The sequence below is a fragment of the Ptiloglossa arizonensis genome, chromosome 1, assembly GCF_051014685.1.
Source record: "Ptiloglossa arizonensis isolate GNS036 chromosome 1, iyPtiAriz1_principal, whole genome shotgun sequence".
Classification (NCBI taxonomy): Eukaryota; Metazoa; Arthropoda; class Insecta; order Hymenoptera; family Colletidae; genus Ptiloglossa; species Ptiloglossa arizonensis.
Window position 1 is genome coordinate 8,749,846 of NC_135048.1, and position 24,741 is coordinate 8,774,586.

The window sequence follows — 24,741 nt, forward strand, 5'->3', positions numbered from 1 at the left end:
TTCGTAATCGAGAAAATCGACTTCGAATATTCACCGAGTGCATATGCGTGCACTTAGATGAATGGATCTCGATACAGACTTTTATTTACGTTTCCACTTCTGTACATTTCTGTTGGCATGACGTCCCGAGCACTTAACACAGTTTTATTCGGCGATGCGTCACTATCTTCGGTTTTGACTAACAATTTCTCTCAATTCTTCACAATGAGTAGATATACAAATCGAGAATACGTGGATACGATTCGTGCAATGGTAACGCGACTCGTAAATACAGTAAATAAAGTGTCACTTATAAGTGACACATGGTCTTGTATCGAGATCCATTCATCGAAGCCATAAGTGCACGCATCCTCGGTGAATATTCAAAGACGATTTTCTCGACAACGAAGCCTCGAATGAAAAAAAATTTCATTCTCTATTTTCGACTCTTTATCGCGTAGAATCAACCCTTCCTCGATTCTACCACCTTGTATATACGATCCTTTAACCACTACCCAGTGTCCCGGCGTGTAAGACAGAGTCTACCAGGTTGCCTTAATAACGAATGTACCAACAAGCCCGGTATGAAAAACACCCTCCTTTTCCCACCCTCGCTCACCCCCTTTCCCTTATCATCGCACTTAGAAGCTGCTACAATTCCTTTCCAGTCGACCGGTGTCTCGGCTCGCGTCAACGATATTCGCACGCGAGCGAGGTTTCACGACGTCGTCCCGATTCCCGTCTCGGCGCGTTAATTGGTCCTCGGATCGGACAGGCCGCGGAGCACGTGCCCCCGATCAGCGGGGCGCTTCTGTCTCGGGAGTCGAGTGGAAAGTGCGTTCGGACGAGAGCGGAGACACACGCGCGATACGCGACACGGGGATAAGGTGGGGGAAACTCGCGAAGGGCTGCGAGGTAAGGAGAGGAATAACGTCGAGAGCGAGCGAACGGTTAAGGGGGGACTGAGAGAAAGGGCGCGCGCGACGGAGAGGGCACGACGACGAATCCAGAGTGGAGGAGCATGCGCGGGTGGGAGTGGCACCTTATTCGTCGTGCAGCTCCCGCCAAGGCTTTCTGTCAACTACGAACTCTCGATGGAAAAGGTTCCCGGCGGTTGTCAACGACGCTGTCGCGGAAAATCGTCGCGGGGAAACTTTCGAACGGCGCTGAAAAAATACGAGTACGGGCCAGTGTGACACGTGGGGAGAGGTTACTTTTTAACGTGGAGTACTACGTTCCGTCGTGCCGGTGCGCGTTTCTTTTTTTTTCAACGTTACGCGATCCGTCAGTGATCAAGTGGGTGCACCGTGCGATCGTGTCGAAGCTTCGCAATTCGCATTTTCGGCCCAGTGTGGACGACAGTGGGATCCCGCGAACGAGTCCATGGAATAAATACTTGCGTGCCGCGTGGATCCGTTGGATCGAACGCGAATCGACGCGGTGGAGCGCGTTCGGCGTCGAGTTATATCGTTCGATCCCGTCGCTCGGCGGTCCAATCGCGATCGTTCGTGCTTCGAACGCGTTCGACGACGCAAGGTGCTCGCGATCGACGAGCGAGGGACAGCGTCGCGCGCTGTGCGGGAAAAGTGGCACGTGGTCCCGTCGCGTCCGAATACGTTCGAAAGTAACGGTCCTCGCGCCGCGTAAACGATCGCGTCAACGAAACGGATCTCGGTATCCGCGAATCAAGCGACACGATCGAGAAACACTCGGGGGACGAGAATCGGGATAGCTTCCGGATAATTAACGGAAAAGAAGAAGCGACGAATCGACGACGATCTCGAGAAGGATGAAAGACACTCCACACCCGCGCGGAGGGGATAATTAATTTCGGTGCTAATTAGTCGTCGAACGGGGAAGACGCGCTCGAGGGGTCGGCGGTTTGATCGACGGATTCGCTGATTAAAGTCGACGAACGAGCCAGGGCGACCCGATGCGGCCGGGCGAGCCCGAAACTTTCTCGCAAGAACGTCGCTGGAACGTACCGACGTTGAAACGTTCCCGAATTGAGAATTCCGAACGGTTCGCGAACCAGTGAGGCCGGAAAAACTTACTCTCGCGGCGAGAAATGCGACACAGACCACCGGGACATTTCCGTCGTAAGAGCAGCCCGATTCTCGAATCAGTTCTAGCGCGAAGTGCACGGACCGGTTGCGTTCGCATGGGGAAAATCGGTCATCGCGAGGAGGAGTCATCATCATCGTATCCCGAGCGGACGATCGGACGATCCAGGAGTCGGTGCGACTCGTGTTCCAGGTGGCTGGCCAAAATGCGACTCGCTCTACTGCTGCTCTGCTCCCTGTTCAGAACAGGTGAGGGGCCACACCGTTTCTTGTTCTTCGATCGCTCCGCGTCCTCGCCCCTCGCTCGGCAACGGAGTGAAAAATTAAATGGGAGGATCCGTTCGTCGCCCAGGTGGCGCGTACACGCGCGTCAACTATCGCCTACCCGCCGAGACTCGTTAACGCTTTAATCTCTAATTTCGCGGCAGTCTCGGGGGATTTAATTTTTCCTCCGTTTCTCTCTCTCTCTCTCTCTCTCTCTCTCTTATTTCTCTGTCGGTCGGGAACAGCCGCGATAATTGGAATTTTTTTCGACGCTTACTCTGTTTAGATATATACCCGGCCCGGAGAATCGCGAGAAAATTGAATCGGGAGTGTTTACTCGCCAACGCGTCACGATGAGAATAATCGCGAAGAATTTCGAGAAAAATTTCTTTCGCGAGGCGAAGTGTTTCGTGGGATGAAGAATTTTTTTTCCTTTTCCACTCCAGAACGCAACATTTACGTTCTCGTTGCTAGACGCGATCGGACTCGGTCGTTCTTTGTAGAGTGTTTCGATTTATTCTTCAAAGATGTAAAACTATGAAACTTAGGGAGATCCGCGCGTGAAAATGTCGGATATACTTTCGTCTTCTCCGGACGAGAATAAATTACACGTAACATTTGCGACACGTTTTCGATTCGTATTTCACCCGATGGATGAGAACGAAGAGTTGTGCAATTATTACAAAAGTAATGGAATTTCAATGTATATCCTTCGCGTCTTTCCAATAGACTCGATCTGTAGACAATGAGGAAAAAGTGTTGCGCAAAATTAACGATAAAACGGATTTATGAACAAATATTGCACGCAATAAATCTTTGTCCACGATTGGAAAACATTCTTGGTAATTCAACGCGAGATATTAATTTTCTCAAAGAGAAAATGCTGGTAGAAGTTTTCGAGTAGAATGTTACGTATCTCGGTAATAACTAGTGTTTATAGCGTTACTAACCCCTAACGAAGTGTTTATCGCTAAATGTTTCGTAACAATTTCTTCTTACTTCAATCCGTACAGTTTATTGGGAAAAAATCGGGACACCGTGTATACTGGTCGACAAATTCGTTTAATCGAGTCTATAACGCCACCTGTAACGTAACGGTAAGAATTTTATGGCACAGATGTGAATAAAATAAAACGGTATTAAAATAACGCGTTGGAAAATATCGATGTGTCTCTGTTAATTAATCTTCGTTTTCCAAATGCTTAATACGTTCGCTACGATGCGTTACACACAGTGGCTCCAAAATGTATTCGTGTGTTATATTATAAAGAAATTTTTCTCAACTGTAAAATTGATTTTAATGAAAGTTTGTGCGCGCGTAGAGCATCATGGTGGCTATATAGACAACTTTTGTTGTCCACAGGAAATTTCTTTAAGAAGGTGAAATCAAATCTCGAGTGTTTTAATGTTTCTTTTTTTTTTAATTCTTTTAATGCAATGTTTCTTGGGACTTTATTGCGACAGAATGGTAGAACACCAAGAGCTGAACATTTTCGTATGAAAAGTTTTGCTCTATTTTGCGCTATTACGAAGTTGTGTTTGAAAAGTCGAAGAGAAAATGGCAGAGCTTGCAACGACATTCATTCTCCTTATAATTTCGTAATCGTGCGAGATACAACGAACAATTTCTTACAAAAATCTTCAATTTTTAGTGTTCTGTCGTTCAACTGTGAGAAAAGTCTTCCGAAAGAATTGTATTTAAAAAAAATGAAGAAACGTTGAATTTTCAGGTTTCGATTTTTATCTTCTCGAGAATAGTATTCGTACAAAAAAAAAACGGTCATATACGGCCCAAGACACTTTACTTGCACGCGAACTTTTATTAAAATTAGACTCGTAGGTTAGGGGCATTTCCTTATAATATAGTGTACAAATACATTATTTTATCCATTGTATGTGTAACGCTATGAGTTTTATCCAGGGCCCAGCCTCACATATACACGACGGAGATTGAATTTCAATTTTCAACAAAAGTGGTAGAGTAATACATTTTTATTTTACGCAGCGACTGTTTTCGAACGTTGGATACAAGCGAAGTCAGTCGCTCTACAGAAAACGTAAACATAAACACGGTGCACCTCTGGCTCTGTTCGAAATGTATGCACTGTATTTACGATTTTCTCGGTAACTTCGAGTACCTCGAGTCCCTCGATTTCAGAAACTATCGTAAAAGTATGTAAACAAGAATAGTACAACTTCGCAAATGTTTCTGGCTTCAATATTTTCTTATTATTTCGTAAAATCCTCGTTCTTCGCTACGTCATACAAATGTGTCGATTGGTCTATAGTAAGATACAATTTATTCACAGTTCAGTGTTACACATCTGTGACGTGCAATAGAACTGAACCGTCTATTTCCGATGTTTCGATAACGTACATGTGAAAACTTATGTCGAATTACGTGCATTAAGAACATTTGAATGCTTGGCTATGGACAGCGACTTTTTCCTTGAATGGCGGTCGCGTACGTGTTAACCCCTTCGCTTGCAATATTGTGCGAGACACGTGATAAGGAAATCGAGCCAAACGTAAGAACCACGAGTAGGTCTTGTCTACATTTGTACGTTCGAATGTACTTTTTTAAAAATATTAGAAAGAAATCCTTATACAATGCCTTCGAAAAGAAAATTCAGCGTTTACAAAGCCAAGAAGAGTTGTAACCGACCTTGTTCATTAACACGCGTCATCGAAACTTAAATCGTGGGACGATTGTCCAGTTCTATTTTTCATAGTTTTCTAATTATCACGCGTGAAAGAATATCGTGTCGTTTGGACCAATTCGATGCAAATTCGATGAGAAGCGATTTAGTGCAAATTTTAGACTCGCTCCCGTTACTTTTTCGTGCAAAACGAATGCAGAATTCGAACCTGCTTCCGTCTTGATCAAATTTAATAGAAAGTATAATTATATTTTTACTTAAAAATAATTCTGTAAATGCAACATATATTTTTCTATATAAAAATAATTTTCCAAATGTAACGTACATACTTTTACTTCAAAATAATTTTATAAATGCAACATATATTTTTCTATATAAAAGTAATTTTCCAGATGCAACGTACATACTTTTACTTGAAAATAATTCTACAAATGCGACATATATGTCTCTACATAAAATTGATTTTGCGGATGCAACGTACGCGTGTCATGTTGATTATGACACGCGTTATCGAGACTTAAAACGTAGAGCAAGGGGTTAATTGGTACGATTCACGCACTTCGATCGAGAGTTTCGAACGATTTCGACCGATAGCTGACAGGATTTTCCACGTCGATGTTTCCGTAGAAGTTTCTCGAGATTCGACGCGGTTCTCGAACGAAGATGCTCTTTCGAGAAGCACCGCCGCGGGGATGTCGACGTCCGGCGAAAGTCATTAGCGAACAGCAGAGAGGCGGTCATCGAAGCGGAGCGGTCACGGGACACGATTTTTCCATTCGACGAACCGATCGACCCTCGTCGACGCGCGGACCGTGTTTCTGAACGATTTGCTCGCAAATGCCGCGTATCGAAACGAGAAACGTCCTTACGAATTCAATCGACACTTCGTGGCGATTAGTGATTTCGTGAAAATTTTTTAATTAAAAATTTCAACACGTCGACCGTCCACGTCGGTTTTTCTGTACCCGTGGATGTCTACGACGTTTGTTCGAACCGTGGTTGAAAAACTTGGAATATTCGACAATTCGTCGACGTACGTGTTATTTCATAATATTACCGACGAGAGTAATATTTAAAAATTTACGAGTAATTGGACTTTACGTTAAGCTTCATGGAGAATCGTTGTAACTTTGGTGCGCCACCGTGACGTTTAACGTATTAAATTAAAAATAAACGAGTATCTTTAACGCGAATAAACGATTCTCAGCGATAAAAAGTGTCTCGTGGACTGTTCGTTGAATCATCGGGTAGTTTGTTGACTTGGTCGCGATTACGCTTGTTCGAAACGAAAGAGTTTGGTTTCTTCGAACGGTCGAGTGAACTTCGGGGAAAGTTTTTAATATTTGACGCTACCTTCATTTATTTATCCATCGAGACAAGGTCCTGTGATACGTGATGCAGGTAATGAAAATTTCACCGTCTTCGCTATTTTCAATATTCGACGTTACTCTTATTTATTTATCGACATGAAAATACAGGAGGCAATACGGGACACGGAAATGAAAATCGAACGCATTCGACGTAATAGTATTACTTTGCATTAATCTTTACTAAACGTCAACGTTTTAGATCCGATTTATTATTATCAGATCGTCGCTTTGCGTGGCGCAAACGTGAAAAATTGTTACATTAACACTACTCGAAACGAAAGGATACTTTATCGCATAAAAACATGTATTTTAATATTTTCAACGTATTATTAAATATTTAAACTCTAGTTATTTATTTATATATCCGACACGCTAAATCGTACACTGTCGCGTTCGACGTCACGTACGATAAAAATGGCGATGTCGCGTAGGAGATGACACACGTTAAGGGTTGATTAATTTAAAAACAGCATCTGTGAAAAGAAATCGAGATCACCGTTTCGAGTGTTCCAATAACCGTGAATCCTACTTACAGAGTCGAAGAATCTAAGATCGCTCTTCGAAGTGTCAACTGAACGCGAATTTGCATCAAAATTGTTGACATCATCGCGTGGGGTATTCCCATAACCACGAATCCTATTTACAGAATCGAAAAATCTGCGATCGCTCTTCGAAATGACAACTGAACGCGAACTTGTATTAAAATTGTCGAGATCGAGTAATGGAGGGCTTACTGCGATACTATTGATAATTTGAAAAAGAAGTAGTACATCCGTGATGGTTCTTCTGTTGTTCGAAGTTGACAGGTCAAGACGACACAGTATAGGCTCGTTATTGCGATCGTATTTGTGCATAGAGCTTCTTAGTATTCGAGCAACGAATCGCAGTAATTTGCGTCACGTTCTTTCTATCGTTTGGATGCATTTATTCCGACAGTGAGATCAAATGACACTCGCGCATTCGAGATGACAAAGCGCAAGAGAATCGTACAGAGTTTTAAGCGCGCGTAAATTTCTGAAATGTTCACCGTTACGTTTCAACGTTAATGTTTAACGACCACGTAAGAGATTACTTCGGTTTCAACGTTACACGGCCATTTTAACGCCGTGCAACGAACCTTTTCGACGGGGGAAAAATTGAATATACACGAGAGATACACAAAGCGATCCAAACGTACAAATTCAATAATGTGCACAGATGTACGATTTTCACGGAAACGGTAATAACGATCAAAATAACAAAATGCTCCGATCAATATCCAAAAGAAGGATGACTCGGTTCGTGTCACGTATCGGTAATTCGATGAACGAATTTATAATCAAAATAATGGGTTGTTCGGAAAGTAATTTCGTTTTTTTTTTGTTTTTTTTTTTTTTGGTGAAAATGAAACACGATTTCTTTAGAGTGTATAAACATTTTATTAAATTATATATTCTCCATTTTGGAAAACGAAATTACTTTCCGAAGAATTTAATATATTATACACTTGTATGTTTACTTGTGTTATTTTTGTATTGTGCACTTTGATAACCTATCGAATTGATAATCTCTCGTACGTTCGTAGTTTTCTCCAATTGAGATATTTAAATACTGGAATAACGTCGAGCAATACTCGATTCGACTAATCGATCCGATTCAAGAACACGAAGAAATCGAATAGCTCGATGAATCGAGTGACTTGAAACGATCGATCATCTTGAACGATTCGAATAAGTCATACATTAAACAATGTACTATTGACGTATCGATCAACTTTGATTTTATTACTATACATGTATATTACACAATGCATTATTAACGTATCGATCAACTTTGATTTTATTAGTATACATATATACTGAGTGTTTCCTGTAACGCACAATTTTTCAGTCATGTGCAACCATTTGGCAAAGAAAGTTTCTTACCAAAAATTAACCGAATGAGGATAGTATTTCGAAAATAATTTTTGTCATAACGAAACCAAGAATGCCTTGAGTTTTTCAAAAATCATATAACGTGGTATTTTTATGGACACAATACTATGTTTACATTAGCTTGTCATCGTATTCTTGTTTCAGATGGTGTAAATATATTTCACCATAGATTGACGAAACAGAGAACGAAAATTTTATAACATTGCGATGTCGTGAGATAAATGAAAATTGAATGTAAAAAAATTATTACTGTATGCAGAGGTGTGAATTCGACCAGTTTAATTGCAGCAACAGTGGAACTTCTGCAATAGAGTAGAATATTGCCTTGCAAAAAGCAGAATGCACTTTGAACGTTTATTAAAGTAAAGAGTAGATTTTGATGTTCAATTTTCATTTACCTTATAATATTGCAACATTATAAAATTCTACTTCTATGCTTACATCCGACAATCCAAGGCCGAATGCGTTTGCAGTGTCTAAAAGTAGAATACAACGAAAAGCTAAATATTCCATTCGCACTATTCTGAACATAGTATTCTGTTAATAAAAATATAATATTACGTAGTTTTCGAACTCATCTCAATGTCTCCCACGATACAACGAAACAAAAAATATCTGGCTCGATTTAAAAAAATCCAACGTACCTCGGTTTCGTTACGATGTAAACTATTTTCAAAATTGTTATTATTCTTTCATTCTATATTGAAAACTATTTTTGTCACGTACCCGCAAATGGTTGAAAAATTGTGCAGCGCGTTGAAGAAAACACCATGTACATGTACACGAATAATGATAACGATAATAACAAGTATAAGAATACTAAAAATAATAAAAATAATAAAAGTATTCTAGAAAGTAATTAAAAATATCTGAATGTACACGAATAATGATAATAATAATAACAGGTATAACAATAATAAAAATGATAAAAGTATTCTAGAAAGTAATTAAAAATGTCTAAAGTAGCAGTATTACGTACAGTTGAAATGTAGTACTTGTATTTGTGTCGCTTGAATCTTCCGTGCCGTTTGGTTTTTTCGAGTTCTCGGATACTCTCGGATTCTCGAATATTCGAGTATCCCGACAGCCTTAGTTTCGAAGCGATTCACGGAATCACTGGTGCGTAAGTTAATCGCGTTGAAGTTGGACGTTCCACGACAGAGAGCTGCGCAACTAGCAGCTCAGTAGTCGCATCGGCTATTGCGTTTACTTCACTTCCTTCGTTCATAGCCCATGGTGGGTCCGACATCAGTGGTAGGGATGCCGGAGATATTGTAATGTTACCACTTGGGCTACCGCGGCCAGCCCAGTGCTGTCAGAATATTCTTTTAAGAATATTCTAGACTAAAGTAAAAAGTATCCCAGAATATATGGAAGAAAGAATGAAAATTTAATCGCGATTAAATCGAAATAAAATTTATTGGATAACCTTCGCGTTACAGGCAACTCTTTACACATTGCACAGTCTTTGAACTACCGCAACTTTGTGAGAAACAGCCGTATAATAATGTTCATGGGGTCACTTTAAAGATTGAATTTCAAAATTGTACTAAAAACAAAAATTAGTAACTAGAAGTCGAATTTCTAACCACTACCAAAAGCTTCGTAAGTCACCCGCTCTACCGACTTACCCGAAACTTGCTCCGTTGAGAACATTTAAATAAATTCGTTTACTATCTGCGTATCAAACTTGAAGTCAAAATATCTCGAAAACGAAGGCCCGTATTGAAGGAACCCATTAGGGTATTTTGATACCGGTTGTACAGTACTATAACTGCCACCTACTACCGGCTCAAAAGCGATATCCATTACCGTAAGCTCCCCTTGTAAGTATAAGATATAATAGTATACGTAATTGCAATATAATAGAAACATCCATTGTTTCTCCCACTTCGCGTTCCTCTACTCTTAACACTCATTGGCACGATGATTCTGCGCAACTACGTCGCGTCGATCCGGCAACGCCATCTGGCGCTGTAAAATGGAAGTGGTAACCAATTGCCCCTCGTGAGGCACGAATCGGTGTAACTCGACTGATTTGCATTCTCTGGAACATTGCATCTGCTCGTTGCAAGAAAAGTACCAACGTTTGTGTGCACGTAGAGCATAATGGTGCATATACAGACAACTTTTGTTGTCCGCGAGAAATTTCTTTAAGAAAATGAAATCAAATCTCGTGTGTTTCAATATTTTCTTTTTTATTCATTTAATGCAATGTTTCTTAGGACTTTATTGGAACAGAATGGTAGGACACCAAGAGCAGAACATTTTCATATGAAAAGTTTTGCTCTATTTTGCGCTATTACGAAGTTCTGTTTGAAAAGTCGAAGAGAAAGTGGCATAGCTTGCAACGACATTCATTCTCCTTATAATTTCGTAATCGTGCGAGAAACAACGAACAATTTCTTACAAAAATCTTCAATTTTTAGTGTTCTGTCGTTCAACTGTGAGAAAAGTCTTCCAAAAAAATTGTATCGAAAAGAAAAATGAAGAAATGTTGAATTTTCAGGTTTCGATTTTTATCTTCTCGAGAATAGTATTCGTACAACAAAAATTCTGTCACGGCCCGGGACACTTGCACGCAAACTCGTTGGCACGATGATTCCGCGCAACTACGTCGCGTCGATCCGGCAACGCCATCTGGCGCTGTAATCTGTAAAAAGAAAGGGGTAACCAATTGCCCCTCGTGAGGCACGAATCGGTGTAACTCGACTGATTTGCATTCTCTGGAACATTGCATCTGCTCGTTGCAAGAAAAGTACCAACGTTTGTGTGCACGTAGAGCATAATGGTGCATATACAGACAACTTTTGTTGTCCGCGAGAAATTTCTTTAAGAAAATGAAATCAAATCTCGTGTGTTTCAATGTTTTCTTTTCTATTCATTTAATGCAATGTTTCTTGGGACTTTATTGCGACAGAATGGTAGGACACCAAGAGCTGAACATTTTCATATGAAAAGTTTTGCTCTATTTTGCGCTATTACGAAGTTGTGTTTGAAAAGTCGAAGAGAAAGTGGCATAGCTTGCAACGACACTCATTCTCCTTATAATTTCGTAATCGTGCGAGAAACAACGAACAATTTCTTACGAAAATCTTCAATTTTTAGTGTTCTGTCGTTCAACTGTGAGAGAAGTCTTCCAAAAAAATTGTATCGAAAAGAAAAATGAAGAAATGTTGAATTTTCAGGTTTCGATTTTTATCTTCTCGAGAATAGTATTCGTACAACAAAAATTCTGTCATGTACGGCCCGGGACACTTGCACGTAAACTCGTTGGCACGATGATTCCGCGCAAATATCTCGCGTCGATCCGTCAGCGCCATCTGGCGTTGTAATTTGTAAAAAAAGAAGGGGTAACCAATTACTCCTCGTGAGGCACGAATCGGTGGTCGAATCTCGCGGAGAACTCGAATCGAACGGTTTTGATTGTAACTCGACCGATTCGCGTTCTCCAGTACACCGCATCTGCTCGTTGCAAGAAAACTAGCAGCGTTTCGAAGCATCTGGCGACAATCGCGAGAGCAGAGTAATCGACGTTCCTAACGTTTTAATGACGCCCTCTCCCCACCCCTCCGGCCCGTCGGCGAACCGCGTTCCTCGCTTCTCATTTTCGCGCGGCACCCGATTCGACGATGAATACGAATGCAAATACAACCGAATCGCGTTGTCCTCACGAGTGGGTGGAGGGGGCAGGGTAATTGAAATCGCATGTAATGAATATTTCAGCGAGGCAAATTTTTAATAAAATTCTACCCGATTTCCCCGACGTGTTGATTTATTCTCCGCGCGGCGAAACGCGGCCCGGAACGACACCGAATAAACCAATTTAAACTTTCGACCGGACAATGTTTATTTCACGAGCGAAAAAAATAAACCCAAGAGACACGGGCGACTTCGAAGTTACAGTCTCGAAGGCGGACTATGAAGTTGCGCGGTTAAGGGATCCGGAAACCGTGCAAATTGTTCAAAACGAATCCAATCGTATCGACGCCTCTCGCGCTCCAGACAGCGAATTTTTAGTCGAAGAGTCGCCAATAATGAGAGTCTTATTATTTTCACGCGGCGAGTTGGTTTCTCTCGTTAGATTCTTCTTGAAAATGAAATACGTCTGAACGTATTTAACAGGTTGTTCGATAAGTTCTGTCGTTCGATAAAACTTATCGAACGACCTAGTATGTAGAAAAATTCATCGCTTCGGAGAAATATACACAAGGTCGAACTATGCGTGGAAAAGGTTCTGGGAACGCGTACAGTGTTTACTTCACGCTGTAGATAAGATTTAGGGGACTACATCTAATACCCTCTTCTATACTCGAGTTTCGCCTCGCGCTGCGTAAGATTCTAGCAAGAACGATATACTTTCCGGACAAATAAAATATAAAGTAAAGTACAGTACGCTATGGTTATTTCTTTCGATAACTGGCAGTAATTCTCATAAAAATTATAGACACGTGCACGTTGTTTTTATTAAAAATAATCCTACGATCGAAGCAAAGTATATTTCTTAACCCTTTGCGCTCGACGACTTTTTCCATCGAGTGAAATAGCAACTCGAAATTATTTTGCGCATACGCGACACGTGTGTCTTACAGGTAACATAAAATAATTTTATATACAAATTAATTTACAAAAACGTTATATTTCAACGTGTTATCTGTATTCACATCTTTAAGAATATAATTTTCTAATATCAAGTTCTGTATTTTTTTTCCTACGATAATTTATGAAATTATGGTTTCACCAGGTTTCTTTGGACAAGAATAAATTTTACAATCCTTTTTTGTGTCTGTGAGAATCACACGGAGGTTTTCATTTAACCGAATTTCATCATAATTGGAGATCGACATCATGGTTAGAGTTACAGTCTCGATGGAATTTGAGATTAATTTTATCTTATCGCCATTTTAAGAAATATTATTTTACACTTCCTACGAAAGCACATAAACAGCCGAGGAATCTATTCACGAAGTAATACTGCGCTCCTATCAACTGGTGGTAACGAAATCTAGCATAAACAAAGACTATAGCATCTCACTCATTATTCAAGTTATCATATGAAACGTGACGATTGAGAGTCACCTTTCGAGCGCAAAGGGTGAATTTTTATCGCAAAGACTTGTTTCGTATCTTCGATCGAATAATAATTATCAGTCTTTGTACAAATATATTCGAAAACAAATTGATTCCTTATCGATCTGTGAGATGTTATTTCTTCGTATTATTTTTAATTTCGAACCATGTATCACGTTAGATAAAGAAAATTCGAAAATTCGAGATCGATTACTTTGTTTCTTAACTTTCGTCAATAAGTGTATACTCGATACGCAATATTTTCCACACATTGCGTGTGTTTCACGCAAATTGAGGATGTGGTTTTCAAATGAAAAATTAATAACACTTGACATTCGTATCGAAAATAATATGTAAGCTCCGATAGACAATATAAAAAACAAATTGTTGTAGAATGTACTTAAAACAAGCTTCAAAGATAGTAAAATGACCAAATGGATCAATTTCCAAGTGGGAATAGTTGAAAATATCATTTCAAATTGCATTTAAACGGTAAATTTAATATCGTTTTTGACCATTTTCCAAACGATGAAATGTAATTTATTTATTCATGGATTACACTTTCTGGTGAAAGGTCGTCGTAGGAAACTAACAGTCGCGTAATATTACGTTTAAAAGTAATAGGAAAAGCGAAAAAATGTAGAAATCTACAAAATCATTAACACTGATATATATATATATTTCAATATGATTGTTAAACTGACCGGAAACTCTTCGGTGGAATTCTGACCGTATTAAACGGTGTCTCAGGTTCGAGATATGTTTAAAAAGAACGTAGATGGAAATATCGGAACAAGTATGGAAACCGTTTAAAACTTTCAAAGTGAAAATAATTGATACAATGTCACGTACGTTCGTTGGATAAACGTTTCGTCGATCCGAGAGGTGATATTAAAATTCGTGGCTCGAGTAACGAAGACCCGTGTTATTGTAAAACAATTTCCGATAGTTTTCAAGATAATATCGGGGAGTTGAAACTTGCTAGGGTAATTTCTTTCCTCGAACTTGAGCAACCGCGGCAAATAAAAAGCAATTCTTGTCGTTTATTTTTACTCGCTCTGTAAATCCGCCAAGTTTCGTCAAAATCAGGGTTGGGACACTTTGAGAACGTTCCTCGTCAGTTTCTGCAACTAACCCTCCCTACAACAGAGGGAGCTTGACCCGAGGGAGGACCAATTAAGTATGATAGAACCCGGGTTACACGAACTAGTTGGGGAACAGGATGTTCGGATAATCCGGATTATCGAATGATTACGAATCGGTGTTGAAGAAGGTTATACGATATTCCATAAACGTGAAAAAATTACAGGAATAACTTAACGGTCTTGTTCACCCTCTATTAAACTTTATAATTATTTTTCGTTTGGTGCTTCGTACCAGAGAAATATGTTACAATATATTTACGCGTTAATTTTTAATACGTTACTCGAGCGAGCAAATTTCTCAAAAGTTACACGCATGTGTAAATTCGTCGTTCGAAAGTATGTATATCTTTGTATTTGAAATTTGTCTAACCTCGATAAAGTTTATTTGTTTATTCCCGTATTCACGGAACAGGCATTCGGTGCAAAAAGGTAACAGGTAGAGGAAATAACATGTAAGCTTCGATAGACGATATAAAAAACAAATTGTTGGAAAATGTACTCAAAGAAAGCTTCGAAGATAGTAAAATGGTGAAATGGATCAATTTCCAAGTGGAAATAGTTGAAAATATACAACAGAGGAAAATGTCTTGGATGTCTAGCTGATACGTTCAAAGAGAACGAGTCAACGATAACTGGACAAACGTAACATTGAACACTTTATCTTCTATCGTTTAATTAATCCCCAGACTTGAATTATGAATCACGTCATCATAAATATGCGAAGTTGTTGACTTTTTGAACCACCATATTCGTTCAGAAAAATGTAGTGTAATTTCTTTCAAACACTTTCAATTTCGTCACAGCGAGGTCTATGGTAATATCAAATAATATTATAATAGATATTTTCCGAGCTCGGTATAGTATTTCGAGAGTATAGGTAACTTTAAAAAAATGTTGAAACTCTACGAATAATTTCCTTAAATTAAAAATTTCCCTATCTCGAAGGTAACTTCGAATTGATTCTTCGAATAGATTTCCTTTCGATTATAGTTGTTTTCGATACGGACGTTCGATAAATGTACACGTCGGATATTTTTACAAGAATTGTTCACTTCGTACAAAAGCTTGGCCGAATTTGACAATCGTTTCCTTGGGTGCGTCACGGTCAATGGTGGCCAATTACGAGTCAACGTACGGTAACAACGAATCAACGTATAAATTGCAACGTCGAGCGCAGAACAAAGCGTTACGAATAAAATTTACGAAACGCGTCGCGAGAGGGCGCGCGGGGGCGTATTAAATTGTATTCGAATGGACGAACGAAATCAATTTACAGAGGAGAATTTAATACCTTGCTCGAGGCGGCGGGGACTGTGGCAGTTGACGAGTAAATTTCAAAACCCATTATTGCCCTCGTTACCGGCTTAATTACGAAAGAAAATCGAGCTTTAAAAGTACCTCGGTGCTACGGACGCGAACGAACGCGCGGCTCGACGCGTCATGGATATTCCAAAAATAATTGATACGGCTTTCTCGAACTTCGAATTGTTTCTCTGGATCGTCCTCGTTAAGAGTGCGCGTTTTTACGATCGGTGAACGAATTGTGATCGCTTTCGACTTCTTTTCATTTAGTTCTTTTCAATGGGATATCCTATTGGTACAATAAATGGAGAACCACAGGTACATTGTTGAAGGAAATTGTATGCGATATTAATACTAATAATGGAAATTCAAAATAAGAAGAAAGAAGAATGTAACGACAAGGAAACAAACATCAAGTGTAATTACAATTGGAATAGGTGTGAAATATGTGTCTTGAAAGCAGTAGAGGTGAACAAACATTTCTTCGCAGTACGGATTAATATTTTGGATAATTCTGTTGATATAATTATAATCAATTGGCTGTAAAGGGTTCGTAAATTAAAATGAATTAAAATTTCGGGACTATTTACATAGTCATTTAATAGTTTTTTCGCAAGTGTTTAATCAAACTACATTTGGGTATCGTTGGATTTAAACGGTTCGAAATCTGGGAGTATTCACGATCGTTAATAATTCTATTGAAGCGGGAGGCGAATTCCTTAACTTGTGCACCGTGGTACAAATTATGTTTCTGACTCGAAAAATTTATTATTTCTCTGGTATCTTTACCGGTTAAATAATGAAGCGTATTTGAACGATAAATGTACGAATCGTATCAGGAGGGTTAAAATAAGAAAAAATATAAACTTATAGTTTTTGTTTATTTGCAGTAAATGTTTTCATGTTTCATTTTATTACGTATACGTAGAGAAATCATCAGTTTTCGATCATTCGTCATTCTCCTGTGTTATTGTAAGTGTTTCTGATTTTCAAACAAAATGAGAATTTTCTCTTCTTTATGAAATTTCTATCTTTTAACTTTACTAGAAATAATTGGATCGGGTGATATTATCAAGTAGGGTAATAAATCCTCGTACAATGTTCTCTAATCGATTTAAAATCTTCGTGACTCCCTTCCTGTGCTTCTTTTCTTAATCAGCCGATTGGCCGAAGAGCGCGAGTAATTACTTCGCTATCGTGCATTAATATCTTCCAGATGGTCACCAGTTTATAAAAATACAGTCCATCGAATATGTAAATAAACTACCAATGTAGTAATTATTCTAAATTGTCTCGTTGCGATGAATTGATTTTTCTCTAATGTAAATTAAAAATTTAATACAATTACTGGTCGTGCAGGAGTTGAACTAAGAATATCGATAATTCCAAGATGGTGCAATTTTTACGACCACTACTATAATCTGAATTCGATTAATTAAAAGGTTCGTTCAATCTCGTTTAATTACTTCTCAATTTCAGAGAAATATTTCTCCGAATTTCGTTCTCGCAGTATTTTCATCGTTTATTCAACTACACCCCGGTTAGAGTTGATCGACTCTAAAAAATCCCTATTTTCTTTTTTTCAATTGTCCACTACAATATTTTCTCTCGTCTCTTTTGCACGAGGAGTTAATCCAAACGCGTGGAGGGTCGAAAACGTCAAGGTCGTGACGTTTCAACTTCTCACGACGATAGAAACGAAACTGGATCCGAGTCGTAAAGATTATTATACTTTGGTCTTTCTGGTGACTCGTCCAGGATTTTAACGGGGACTCGAATCGTTGAAATTCGCTATCGGTGGAACTTTGGACGATTAATCGTTCCTCTTTACGCGTGTTTGTACGCGCGGCTGATCCACTGACCAACTTTGATCGTCGATCAGCCGATAGGTGGATAGTTCGATTTATCCAGCTGGGACAAAATTCCCGCAGGAGCCGAATTAAGTATACTACCTTGATCAAAAAGTTCTAGGACTGTCCCCCCGTGTGTCGCTGTCAATCACCCGATTGTTTCTTTTTTTTTTTTGTTAGGTTACCATATCTGTCATTAACACTTCCTTCCAATTTCAGCATCATAGCTTGATATTTGTAAAAGTTACGTTGTACTGAGCACATCTCCTTTGTTCGTGTCTTCGATTTTGAAAATGGCATCATTTGAGCATCAACGAGTTTGCATTAAATTTTGTGTAAAAAACGGATTTAACGGTCCGCAGACCTTGGATATGTTGGAGAAGTGTTTCGGCAACGATACTCTTTCGAGATCAAATGTTTTTCGATGGCACGAACGCTTCAGAAGTGGTCGTGAGTCGGTCGAGGATGACAAACGCAGTGGCAGGCCGACAACGTCGAAAACCGATGAAAACATCGATAAAATTCAAGAAATGTTGTCCGAAAACCGCAAATTGACCATCAGAGAGCTGGCAGAGGACTTGAACATTGCTTATGGATCCGTTCAAGACGTTTTGGTTAGTGAATTCGTCAAAAAAGGCCAGATTTGTGGGCAAACAACTCGTGGATTTTGCACCACGATAACGCACCGGCGCACAATGCGATCCTTATCCGCGAGTTTTTGACGAAAAACAACACGAACACTATCCAGCAGCCTTCAAATTCACCAGATCTGGCTCCCTGCGACTTTTTTCTGTTCAACCGAATTAAAAAACCGCTTCGCGGAACGCGTTACAGTACCCGAGAGGAGGTCATGACAAAATCGAAGACGGCTCTGATGGACATACCGAAAATTGAGTACCAGCGGTGTTTCGAGGATTGGATCAAGCGCTGGCGCAAGTGCATTGCAGTCAATGGGGACTACTTTGAAGGGGACCATATCGATTTGGACGAATAAATTTGTATTTTTGATTTTATGAATAAAGTCCTAAAACTTTTTGATCAAGGTAGTAGTTCGAAAATCTGAAACGTCCAACTGAATCCAAGTATAGCTGCCGTCTTTGCGACATTGCTTTTTAATTGAAACTCTTCGCGATATTTCAAGGGATTGCGAGCAGACTAGACAGTGTCTTCTATTCGTTAGCCGTACAGTTTACTTTTCATCAATGGTTTGAAGTCAGTGATTAATGATAGCTACCCTGAAAGTCGATCCAAGTTCGAATTAGAAACAGCTATTGAAACGGTTCCGAAAATAACTGTTTCAAACTCTTATAATAGGTTGGGAACGACAAAAATGATCGAGTAACCTAGTATTATATTTACTTTCTCGTTCGATAAATCTTATTGAACAACCTGGTACATCGATTCTGATCGAAACGGTTCGAAGAACAAGAAAAATGGAACAATTGTTATAGATGTATCGGTTCATAGATTTTTGAAAAGTAAATTTTCTTAAAGTATTGTATCTGATCAGAAATAGGAACTGTAATGAAATCGATATAAGGTTGAATTAATATTACATAAAATCGAACCATAATCGATACAGATTATAAAATATCCGTATTATATAGATTATATAACTGTTATTTTTCAATTCTGTATCGATTATAATACGGATTATATAAATTCTATAATTGTTACAGAATCTAACTATCAATTATAATTTAATCTTATAATTAGTATATCAGTTAATGTTGCGACGACATTTTTGTCAAATGGAATCGTCTGTTTTATAGAAGAATACACATACTAATATTATATAGAACTGTAATCGATACAGAACCGAATAATAACAGTTATAGTTTCGATATAAAATCGAAAGTAATCGAAACCAAAATGAGCCAAAAACAATATATCCACAACAGTTGTAACATTTTTTTGGTTTCCGTAGCTGTTTCAAAAACCAAAATTGATATTATACTTGTTTCCAATCTCTGATTAGAAAGCATTTCACGTTTGGAGAGAATCAAACCTTAAAACAAAAGATGATCCTTTAGTTGAAATTATTTCACTAGTGGGGGCATAAGTTTTGATAAAACAGGAAAAGAAAGAACTATCACATCGATTAAAAATTGTATTACTTTTCAATTCAAAACGTTTAACTATTACTCGAATCATTGAACACTTTTCATACTTCCATTGATCTTTTTCATTTTTTCTCCAAGCCAAGGCCAAAAGACTATAAATTAATCAGGTTGTAACAAGATTGAACCTTTGAAACCAAAAAATGTTATTTGAACAAATTATGCGTTTGTTGGTTTTCGAAGTTGAATAATACATGGAAATATCCGGTTTGTATTAATACGACCAAAAGAGCTATAAATTAATTAGGTTGTAACAAGATTGAACCTTTGAAACCAAAAAATATCATTTGAACAAATTATGCGTTTGTTGGTTCTTGAAGTTAAATAATACATGGAAACATCCGGTTTGTATTAATACGGCCAAGAAAGCTATAAATTAATTAGGTTGTAACAAGATTGAACCTTTAAAACCAAAAAATATCATTTGAACAAATTATGCGTTCGTTGGTTTTTGAAGTTAAATAATACATGGAAATATCCGGTTTGTATTAATACGGCCAAGAAAGCTATAAATTAATTAGGTTGTAACAAGATTGAACCTTTAAAACCAAAAAATATCATTTGAACAAATTATGCGTTTGTTGGTTCTTGAAGTTAAATAATACATGGAAACATCCGGTTTGTATTAATACGGCCAAGAAAGCTATAAATTAATTACGTTGTAGCAACATTGAACCTCAATACTACAAAAGGTTCTTTAGTTGGAATGATCCCGTAACATAATTTTTCTTCCGCTTGTTGCGGCAAATCTCTGCCACCTCAATCCCCGTGACCCTGATGCGGGAAACACGGTTGTCATCCGTGGCCCGTACCCAAATGTATCGCAAATTAGGCATGCAAGGCCTCGAGAGACTAACGAGTCGAGCTAGAGCTTTATTGCCTTCGAAACATCCTAACTTGGAATTCGTGGACAACCGTGCACCACCTTCGTGTGCCAGGACCTTGACTGTGAGACGTGCAAACAGGTAACTTCGTAAACTGATTTCCAAGAATTCCAGAACAATCCTGCAAGAATGCACCTGGAACTCGTATTCACCGATCGCTGACACGGACATCGCGGAGTACGAATCGAAACACTTCCAACGTTCTACATTTGGCATACCGTTTAATGGTACCGTTTAATGTAAACAAGTTACACGTTTCACGGAGGACATCGCCCTGAGACGCGAGAAAATTGGGAAATTTTGCAAATTTTTTTCCCGAGTAGTCACTAAACGAAAAATGTAGTACCTTTTAGAGAATATAAACGTAACTTTCAACTTCGTTTTACAATTTTGGGAAAGTTAAAATCGTACTAAATGGCGAAGTTATATGTGGGTTATTACCAGAGCCCCTTCTCATGAAACATGAAAAATGTCGATTCACAAACCAGAGAGTATTATCTAAAATGTAGCATAGAATTTTTCGAAAATTTTAATAATTGTAGAAATGGTCGAGGTTCGAAGTAAAAACGATCAATTTCATCTTGAAAAACGACTTTAAACGTTTATAAAAAATTAAATAAGTAACGTATTAAAGAAATCGTAGGCTACATTGTAGAATACTCTATGCGGAATATCTTTATAAAATTTGAAGTCGAATGTGTAGTTCTGGAGATTTTGTGTCGGTTAAATTGAAAAATATAGTTTTAAGAAAAACGTAAAACAAGTTTATTTATCGCTGCAACTTTACTAAATGTTTCAATTTCGAAATATCTTTTTGACACAATACTCTACACACTTTAAACTTTAAGGAGATAAGAAAAGGAAATTCGGTATTTTTGCTACAAAATGTGAACAAGTTACACGTTTGTTGGTTTCTTTTGTGGAGCGATAGCTCGAAGTGTATTATTTGTATCAATGTAGCGGAAAAACTATGAATTAATTACGTTGTAACAAGATCGAGTCTTTGAAACCAAAATAAGTTGTTCGATCAAATTACGCATTTGTTTGTTTCTCAATATTAAACGATAGCACGAAGTGTATAGTTTGTATCAGTATCGCGAAAATACTACAAATTAATTACGTCGTAACAAGGTCGAACCTTTGCAATCAAAATAGGTTATTTGATCAAATTACACGTTTGTTAGTTTTCGAAGTTAAACGATAGCCCGAAGTGCCAAGTTTGCGTTAGTCTAGCGAAAAGACTATGAATTAATTACATTGTAACAATTACACTGTTGCATTAATTAGAAATTGCATTACTTCTTATTTTAATGCGTTCAACTATTGGGTTGTTCGAAAAGTCATTTCGTTCTTTTGGTGAAAATGAAACACGATTCTTTTAGAATGTATAAACATTTTATTAAATTATATATTCTCCATTTTGCATTAATTAGAAATTGCATTACTTCTTATTTTAACGCGTTTAACTATTGGGTTGTTCGAAAAGTCATTTCGTTCTTTTGGTGAAAATGAAACACGATTCTTTTAGAATGTATAAACATTTTATTAAATTATATATTCTCCATTTTGCATTAATTAGAAATTGCATTACTTCTTATTTTAACGCGTTTAACTATTGGGTTGTTCGAAAAGTCATTTCGTTCTTTTGGTGAAAATGAAACACGATTTTTTTAGAATGTATAAACATTTTATTAAATGATATATTCTCCATTTTGGAAAACGAAATGACTCCGAACAATCCAATATTACGCGAATCATTGCACACTTTTCGTATTCCCATGGATCTTTCGAATTTTTTCTTGAAGCGTAAAATAGTGTATTCTAAATAATTGGCCCGTCTTATATATTTACATACATTCTCCGCTCACTAATTGCTTCTACGGCCTTTAATAAGGTTTACAATTCGCTTGTACGTCCATGGCAACTAAGCCAGAAAAAGAAACCGTTAGAAGCTGGCCAAATTTACCCCTTCGCTTTGGCTGTGGAATTACCTCGCACCGTATGATCGGATATTCGAGGAAATACACTGAGTTAAATTTAAATACCGCCATGTACTAAACACGAGTTCAAAAGTAAAAACGTTTCTCTGTTTAATGAGATTACTATGAAATTGTTTATATCGATTCCAAGCACTGACTTACCCTCCTTAAAATTCGACCATCTTTGTGAGGTTATAAGTATGTACTTATTTACAATATATGTAAGGTTAAATACCAAACACGAGTTCAAAAATAGAAACGTTTCTCTGTTTAATGAGATTAATATGAAATTGTTTATATCGATTCCAAGCACTGACTTACCCTGCTTAAAATTCGACCATCTTTGTAAGGTTATGTTCGAGAATAAACGCTCGTGGAGTAATTTAAAGTAATTTATAAGTATGTACTTATTTACAATATATGTAAGGTGAAATACCAAACACGAGTTCAAAAATAGAAACGTTTCTCTGTTTAATGAGATTAATATGAAATCGTTTATATCGATTCCAAGCACTGACTTACCCTCCTTAAAATTCGACCATCTTTGCGAGGTTATAAGTATGTACTTATTTACAATATATGTAAGGTGAAATACCAAACACGAGTTCAGAAATAGAAACGTTTCTCTGTTTAATGAGATTAATATGAAATTGTTTATATCGATTCCAAGCACTGACTTACCCTGCTTAAAATTCGACCATTTTTGTAAGGTTATGTTCGAGAATAAACGCTCGTGGAGTAATTTAAAACGAAGATCGCTAAAATCAAGAAACTCGAGTAACACGTTTTCTGTTTAAGAAATAACAATAGCCGGAATTACTTGTATTAACGCATTTCGTTAATACAATAGAACCTCCTCTATCCGAATTCCTATTATTCGAATACCCTATTATCCGAATATTCTATTATGCGGATGTTCCGTTATCCGATCAGCGTCTCGAAGCGACAAATGCTTCTCTGCGTATAATGTGTACACCCAATGTATGTATGCCGGCTCGCAAAATTATTCAAATGCTCGTTATTGAAAGATTAAACGATAAAAATATTGTGGTTAGTTTACGAAGAAATTCAATACAAATGAGTTTCGAAAGAACAGTTTTATGGGATCGAATTGAAAGAATTGACGAAAACAAGAATATAAAAAACAAAGTACAATAATATTATCGTTATTTCACGAGGAAATGTAACACAAATATGTTTTGGAACAACAGTTTCATTGGATCGAACTGAAGAAATTGACAAAGAGAAGAATATAAAAATCAAAATCAATAATATAATTTAATAAATCTAATTTAATAATTAGTAACCAAATCTAATTTAAATGACGGAAAAAGTCATTTAAATGACTCATCGCTCTTACTTTTTAATTTTAATTTTACTGTTTACGATGACGATTTGAACGTGACTGACGGTCTACTTTGGTCGTTTTGTTTACACACAACACTCACTCTATCTATGATCTTCGACTATTCCTTCTCGCTCGCTCTGTCGTGATTCCGATTTCTCGAATTCATAACAAAAATAATAACCATTGAAATCGATGACGTCGCGAACGCAAACAAGAATCATTTCTTAAAAAATTACCTCTACAACTTGCAATAGTATGAAGTATAAAATTTAATTGTGTTGTTCAGAGTCATTTGGTTTTTCAAAACGGAGAATATTTAATTTAATAAAATGTTTATACGCTCTAAAAAAATCGTGTTTCATTTTCACATCAAAAACGAAATGACTTTCCGAACAACCCAATATTTTAAATTAAATGATAAAACCTTGCATCAACCTAACGTTTACTTTTTCTTTGGTGTTTATTTACAATATCAATTACCGTTTAACGCGTCAAACAGTCCTGCCCCTTTAATAAAAAAACAAGCGACTATTCCGTAACACGAAAATTCCCTTATTCGGCGTCAGTTGTCTCCCAATTAGTACGGATATTGGAGGTTTCGTCGTATATTTGATCAGTTGTTGCGAAGATCGAGCACGATGTTCAAGTTCGGCTCTTCGACGTTAATTTGCCGTGGCAGCGCCGGATGTTTGATTTATGTCGCAATAGCTAATAGCATATCGCGACCAAGCAGTGGTCGCCCAATCTCGATGATCGTAGACTACGTGGCGCTCGCAGGCGATTAAGTAGTCGCT

The 24,741-nt window shown here is 37.9% G+C and overlaps 1 protein-coding gene across 1 annotated transcript in view; it reads left to right on the forward strand.

Annotated features, from left to right (window-relative positions):
- The first annotated feature begins 1,093 nt into the window (after positions 1-1,093).
- The window catches only part of LOC143149167 (uncharacterized), a 219,746-nt gene continuing 196,098 nt past the window's right edge, over positions 1,094-24,741 (forward strand). Inside the window, exon 1 of the mRNA XM_076316329.1 lies at positions 1,094-2,291. Within this exon, the coding sequence (XP_076172444.1) occupies positions 2,048-2,291 (244 nt within the window). The 5' untranslated portion in view covers positions 1,094-2,047. The remainder of the gene's footprint in view (positions 2,292-24,741) is intronic.